The sequence below is a fragment of the Odocoileus virginianus genome, chromosome 27, assembly GCF_023699985.2.
Source record: "Odocoileus virginianus isolate 20LAN1187 ecotype Illinois chromosome 27, Ovbor_1.2, whole genome shotgun sequence".
Lineage (NCBI taxonomy): Eukaryota > Metazoa > Chordata > Mammalia > Artiodactyla > Cervidae > Odocoileus > Odocoileus virginianus.
Window position 1 is genome coordinate 44,073,541 of NC_069700.1, and position 7,664 is coordinate 44,081,204.

Consider the following 7,664-nt stretch of genomic DNA (forward strand, 5'->3'; position numbering starts at 1 on the left):
CTGAACTGAACTGAACTAAACTGATGAGAGGTGTGCTCCTCTGCTCGTTTCCCTGGTAATAGATGGGCAAACCAGAAGTCAGTTTCCCCTATAACTGGTAACCTCCCCTCATCCCTACCCCCACAGCTAATGTCTGCTCTATGCCTTATGCTGTGCGGGGATCATTCCAAGATCTTTCTCTATCCAATAAACTGATATTCAGTAAATCATTAATGTCTCTGTCACTGTTCTGGGCTCTTTCTTCAGACTTGAGGCTGGGTGTTTACAGGGCTTGAGAACCTTCATGGTGTAGCCCAATAGGTAATCATGAAAAAAATGTATTACAAATGTTTGAAAAGTGGAATTAGGCTTACCATTCACTGTAGGGCAAGATTAGAATTAATAAACAAAATGGGAGATCTACATTGAAATTATGATAAGGCTAGTAAGGAGGCCAAGGAGACAAGATTAGTTCATGGATGGCTGAAATGAGGATTAGGATTAAAATAGAGTTAATGCTGCTGTTGTTTGCTAATGCCAGAGTAAATGTTGAATCAAAGCTATTTTGTGCTGGGACTGGAAGGGAGGTGGAAGTGTTAGTCACTAAGTCGTGCCCGACTCTTTGTGACCCCATGGACTGGAGCCTGCCAGGCTCCTCCATCCATGAAATTCTCCAGGCAAGAATACTGGAGTGCCATTCCCTTCTCCAGGGGATCTTCCCGATCCAGGGATTGAACCTGGGCTCCACATTGCAGGTGGATTCTTTACCATCTGAGCCCCCAAACCCAGGCTTTTCCTTTTTCTTATTTTATCATCACGTACCCGAGAGAATTTGATATTGCTGTTACTGCCATGGGAAAGCTGGGGCATGGCATCTGTGAGATGAGGACTCCAGAACCCTTTACATGTTCTTCAGAGACATTCACTCACTCATTCTTTTATAGAACTAATTAGGGACCGACTTTCTGCAACTTCCTGGTCCTTGCTTCTAGGACTCTGAAATCCAGTGCAGGAACTGAGGAACACACACCATGTACCAAAACTTCCTCCAGGCAGGCTATTGTTTCTTGGGATACTTTGGAGCATGTTGTAAATTCTTATTCCAGGGGAGCAAACACTTTTTAGACTGAGATGATTTCCTCAAAGTTAAAAAAAAAATACTTATGGTTGCACTGGGTCTCAGTTGCAGCATACAAGATCTTTTAGTTGTAGCATGGGAACACTTAGGGCATGTGGGGTCTAGTTCTCTGATCAGGGATGGAACCCAGGTGTTCTACACTGGGAGCATGGTCAGAGAAGTCCCCAATTTCCTCAAAGTTTACTGAGAGCTTGAGAATTCTCACCTGGGCTGGGGAGACACTATTTGTATCCAACTGCAGGATGAAGATCATGAAAACTCAACCAAGTCCTCTTGGGTCCACACCTCTGACATTGTGAAGCTGCTACTAAATTTTGGGTCTTAGTTTCTGCATCTGATAAAGGATATTACATGTTTCATAGTACTGTAATAGAGATTAAAAGAGCTAATGTGTGTAAACTACTTTAAATGGTACCTGGGATATCATACTATTTAAATAATAATAACAATATGATAATTATCATCTTTCTGAGCAAGAGTAAAGGACTGATGACCCTGGACAGGTCTTAGGTCAGGAGTCTGAGATGCCAGATGTAATACCACATATTGCCATTAGTAGTGTTAGTCACTCAGTCATGTCCGACTCTTTGAGACTCATGAGCTAGCTCACCAGGCTCTTCTTTTCATGGGATTCTCCAGGCAAGAATACTGGAGTGGTTTGCCATTCCCTTCTCCAGAGGATCTTTCCAACCCAAAGATAGAACCCGGGTCTCCTGCATTACAGGCAGATTCTTTACTGTCTGAGCTACAGGGAAGATCCATTAGATGGCACCAATCCTTCCTTGTCAAAACTGTTTCACCAGCATAAATATTTTGATGTCTCCCTCTCTGTCTTAGAGGTTGGTCTGTCATCTGTGGGTGCCAGAGAAGAGGAAACAGTAGAACTGAATAAACTAAGGTTTCTCCTAAGCCTCTGTTCTGACTTCCAGCCCAAGTATATGGAAATGTTTGATGCTGGTATGAAAACAACTGCCTGGAATTGTGAAGCTGCCTGATGGAACTCATGGGACCTGGGATTTAGTCCTAACACTGTGTGTCCTTGGGTGAGTCTCAGAACTCCCTGGGCTTCATCTCCCTATCTCCTTGCTGTCATGTGGGGGTAAAATAGAATGAGATAGCAAAATAGACACATCAGTTCAGTTCAGTTCAGTCACTCAGTTGTGTCCGATCTTTGCGACCCCATGAATTGCAGCACACCAGGCCTCCCTGTCCATTACCAACTCCCGGAGTTTACCCAAACTCAAGTTCACCGAGTCGGTGATGCCATCCAGCCATCTCATCCTCTGTTGTCCCCTTCTCCTCCTGCCCCCAATCCCTCCCAGCATCAGGGTCTTTTCCAATGAATCAACTCTTTGCATGAGGTGGCCAAAGTACTGGAGTTTCAGCTTCAGCATCAGTCCTTCCAGTGAACATCCAGGACTGATCTCCTTTAGGATGGACTGGTTGGATCTCCTTGCAGTCCAAGGGACTCTCAAGAGTCTTCTCCAACACCATAGTTCAAAAGCACCATTTTTTTGGTGCTCAGCTTTCTTCACAGTTCAACTCTCACATCCATACATGACCACTGGAAAAACCATAGCCTTGACTATACGGATCTTTGTTGGCAAAGTAATGTCTCTGCTTTTTAATATGCTATCCAGGTTGGTCATAACTTTCCTTCCAAGGAGTAAGCATCTTTTAATTTCATGGTTGTAATCACCATCTGCAGTGATTTTGGAGCCCCCCAAAATAAAGTCTGACACTGTTTCCACTGTTTCCCCATCTATTTGCCATGAAGTGATGGAACCAGATGCCATGATCTTAGTTTTCAGAATGTTGAGCTTTAAGCCAACTTTTTCACTCTCCTCTTTCACTTTCATCCAGAGGTTTTTTAGTTTCTCTTTACTTTCTGCCATAAGGGTGGTGTCATCTGCATATCTGAGGTTATTGATATTTCTCCCAGCAATCTTGATTCCAGCTTGTGCTTCTTCCAGCCCAGCATTTCTCATGATGTACTCTGCGTATAAGTTAAATAAGCAGGATGACAATATACAGCCTTGACAGACTCCTTTTTCTATTTGGAACCAGTTTGCTGTTCCATGTCCAGTTCTAACTGATGCTTCCTGACCTGCATATAGGTTTCTCAAGAGGCAGGTCAGGTGGTCTGGTATTCCCATCTCTTTCAGTTTTTCTACAGTTTATTGTGATCCACACAGTCAAAGGCTTTGACATAGTCAATAAAGCAGAAATAGATGTTTTTCTGGAACTCTCTTGCTTTTTCGATGATCCATTGGATGTTGGCAATTTGATCTCTGGCTCCTCTGCCTTTTCTAAAACCAGCTTGGGGAAGTGGAAAAACCTTAAGAGAGAACTAAAGAAACTACAGTAGAAATTAGAAGTGGAGGTGAAGAAATAGTGACAATGTGACAAGGAGGCGAGTTAGAAATGGAAATGATAAAGTTGGGGAGATCAACATTCACAAAATAGGGAAAACATTAATTTGATTCATATGCTTCATACAGGGCTACATAACTCCACTTAATACATTTTCAGTTTTTGTTTCTCTCTCTTTGTGTGTCTCTCTCTGTGTTGCACATACACACTCACACTTGTGTACACGCACACACAGGGGCTGTCCTCCATCTCTGAGGCATCTCTCTGTGTCACACATCCACACTCACACTTGCACGCACACAGAGGGAGCTGCCATCCATTTCTGTGGTATGATGGATATGAGGAGAGCAGAGTTGTGTGGACACAGACTTCCTGACAAAACCACTGAGAAGCTGTTGTTGCTTTTCCAGCACATCAGGCAGCTGTCCCTCGGCTCTCCCCGGAGTCCCTGTCTTTCCCCAGCAACCTCCTGAGTGCCCTCTTTACCTCCTTATTCCTCAGGGTGTATATGAGGGGATTAAGTAAAGGAGTGCCCACTGCGTAGAAGAGACCAAAGAACTTGCCCCTCTTCTGGGCGTAGGGATTTTTGGGCTGGAGGTAGACAGCAATGACCGAGCTGTAGAAAAGAGTGACCACAATGAGATGAGAGGAGCAGGTCCCCAGAGCCTTCCTCCATGCTACGGCAGAGTTAATCCTTAGCACTGCCCGGGCAATGGCACTGTAAGAAACCAGGATGAGGCTGAGAGGCACAACCAAGATGAAGACACTGGCAACAGCCATCTGGATCTCATTGTAGGTGGTGTCTCCACAGGAGAGGCGAATTAGAGCCGGGACCTCACACACAAAATCATCCACTTGCTGGTGGCGGCAGAAAGGCAGACGGAGCGTTGGTGGTGTCTGGACCACTGACTCCACCAGCCCAACAACCCAGGCAACGGCTGCCAGCTGCCAGCACAGGCGGGGGTGGATGATAGTGGCATAGTGGAGGGGCTGGCAGACAGCCGCATAGCGGTCAAAGGCCATCACGGTCAGGAGGACACACTCCGTGGTCCCCAGAAACAGGAAGATGAAGAGCTGGACAGAGCAGCCAAGGAAGCTGATGGTCTTCCTTGGGCCCCAGAGGTGGACCAGCATCTGCGGGACACAGCTTGTGGTGAAGCTGAGGTCCAGGAAGGAGAGGTTGGAGAGGAAAAAGTACATCGGGGAGTGGAGCCTGGGGTCCAGCACGGACAGCAGGATGATGAGTGTGTTGCCCACCAGAGTCAGGAGGTAAGAGATCAAGATAACCACAAAGAGGATTCTTTCAAGCCCTGGGTGTTCAGAGAAGCCCAGAAGGAGGAAGTCCACTGGGGAGCTGTGGTTGACCATGGCCTGTTCCTGTCCAGACCTAGAGGGATGAGGGCTGTCTGAGCTGTGTGTTCCCACCTGTCTTATGATAACTCACCCTGGGTGCTTGTCAGGTCATACCGGGTGGACATTTCTCTTCTGTTGTCACTCACTCAGCCTCTTTCCCAGCACATCACCGTCCAGCAGCTCCTTCTCTTCCCCTGCTCCTCCTGGTCAAATGTGGTCCAGTGAGAGTGAGGAAGCTATGAACATGCAGAAGATAGATGGAGCTTCACATTGGTCTCAGATTCACTGGTTCAGTTTAAAGGGGGCTGGTGTAAAGCATGGATTAATTAATTCACCCAATGTGCATTTATGGAGTGCTGCTATTTTCAGAGCACTATTCTAAGTGTTGTCTTTTTCCTTATGTACATTTTGGAAGAAATAGCAAGGTATATACTTTAAATACATTTTCTGATTGTAAATGAAGTCTTTAGATTTGATCATTTCTCTGTTCTGATGAATTTTTAGAGCTACTTATTCATACTCCATGGATTTTATGCTTGTTTATTTTCAAGTTAGCTTATCAGAAACAGAATGTTTATCTAAGAGACAGGTTTTCCTTTTGTGTCTAGTGACAGTTAAGTTTGCTTGCCTGAGTCACTGAAGCAGCAGTCCTGGTTGGTGGGTAGATCCACGTGCTCAGACTCTGCCACAGAAAGCCTACAGGCAGGAGGCGAGGTGGTCCCCTGTACATTAAAATCATGGAGGAGATCTCGGGAACATTGTCAAAGACTCCAAGATAAAGGTCAGGAATACCAACACACTGAGTGAATTAGAGAAAAAGTCAGGAAGATGACAGACCAACTTGGGTAGGTGTATCTGGGAAAGCTTCCTAGAGGAGGTAACTAGATTAAAAAAAATAAATAGGGAAGTACTGGGATATAGAAGGTCAGCTCAGGAATGGGGTAGAGGCTGCAGCTACTCTGGCAGTTCAGAGACAAGGACTCAGGGTTCTCTGGTCTTACAAGACCTTCAGAAGGCCGCTGGGGGATGGTGGCAGGTGGCAAAAGTGCCCCTGAAGCTCTAGGGTGGCCTGAACATCTCCCATCACAAGATCCCCATTCGTGTTTAAGCTCTATTGTATCCCCTTCTTGCCAGAAAGTTCTGCTTTTGTATCTTTCTTGGTGTGTTCTTTCTTTTTCTTCCATAGTTCTTTTCTCCTTTATAGGATATATTTAAAAGTACTTTCAGATTGTTATATGCTCAAATGAAAGTGTAAGCAAAGCATATCTCTATAGTCTAAAGAGTAATAAAGTCAACCCTGGTATACGTGCCAACCTGGACTGAACCAACGTCTCAAGTACCTTAGAAGCTCCTAGGGGCCCCTCCCTGACTGCTCAATTGCCCATTCCTGAAAGTGTAACCACCATTTTGAATTTGCTTTTAACATTTTGAATTTTAAATTGTGACTTTGTTTTCTTTTTTGAAGATATATTTTACACACCATAAATTCACCCTTTTAAAGTGTATAACCTAATGGTTTTCGTATATTCATAAATTGTGCAACCAGCATTATCAGTTCCAGAGTGTTTCATCTCCTGAAAAAGAAATCCCAGGCCCCTTGAGCAGTCATCACCTCCTTTATTTTATTTACTATAAAAGCCCTTGTACCCTTAATCAATAACCAACTATTTTTTAAGATTAATTCACCAGCTATCATCCTAATATTTTTTTTTGCATTTCTAACTTTCTCATTCTTTTGCCATTTCACTCCGTTTCTTCCTCTGCTTTATTCCTGAGTCTCTTTAAGTGAGATCTTTCTTAGTGAGTCTCTTCTTTTTCTCTCCTTTGATCTGTCTTTTCAACTTTTATTTTCATTTAGCATCTTTCTCCTAGTCCCTTTCCTTCTGACACATTCATTCTTCAGCTTATGCATTGATACAGTTTTTGCACCCCAAAAGTACCACCCTTGTGCTAGGAGCCAGGGCAGGGGTTGGCGGGTCCACTAAAAGGAGTTTTAAATAATCCAATGATCAGTACCTGCTTTAGCTATTAGTCACAACATTTGTTAAATGCTTCCTACGAGTCAAGCTTGGTGCCAGTCAACTCTTTGAACACCTGGTTCCCATAGTAATGCTGCAATATGATGTTATTAACCCAAATTTACCAAGAAAGGGACAGTTTCAGAGAGGTTAAGTAACTTGGCTAAGGTCAACCAGCCAGTTAGTTTCGGGGCTGGGATTCTAGTCCCTGTTTTAGTTTGAAGCTGTTGAAGACACGTGAAACATGAAAACTCATGCCTCAAAGGAGGAGAACAAGCTTTTTATTTACCCTCAATCACATAAAAATTTCTTCTGCTGCCAATGATGACAAAACTCTTAACTGGTGCGTAGCCTTCTTTTGGACATCGAGGGGAAAACCTAAAGTAAAGAGGAATGGACACCCTTGAATGGGCAGTAGGTCTCTGATCACAATACAGATTGCTAATACTTATTGCTAGGCACTTTTCTAAGCGTATGTACCTGTGATGTGTTGCAGTTGACTCATACTAGCTCTTGATTGTTTAATTTTCAGGAATTTTGTGAAACACATGCTAAACTATTGGTAGCTTGAATCAGCCATGGCAGAAATATTTACATAATGGAAACTGGCAACACTTCAATTTAAACACTTTAAGACAGGGCTCTGTCTCCCCCACAGCCAAGCTGGTTGTTAAACCTTTGCCAGCACATCACTGATTGTCCTTACCACAGTTCTCTGTGTTATCTTCCTTTTGGCGGTAGTGGTGGTGGTTTAGTTGCTAAGGAAGATGAGAAAATTGGAACTAAGAATATTTAAATAGCTT

At 43.9% G+C, this 7,664-nt stretch overlaps 1 protein-coding gene across 1 annotated transcript; it reads right to left on the reverse strand.

Moving 5' to 3' along the window:
- Positions 1 to 3,904: 3,904 nt before the first annotated feature.
- Positions 3,905 to 4,858, reverse strand: LOC110122442 (olfactory receptor 2H1-like). The gene has a single exon (XM_020869956.2). It carries the CDS (start codon positions 4,856 to 4,858, stop codon positions 3,905 to 3,907), a length of 954 nt encoding a protein of 317 aa, XP_020725615.2.
- Positions 4,859 to 7,664: the final 2,806 nt, after the last annotated feature.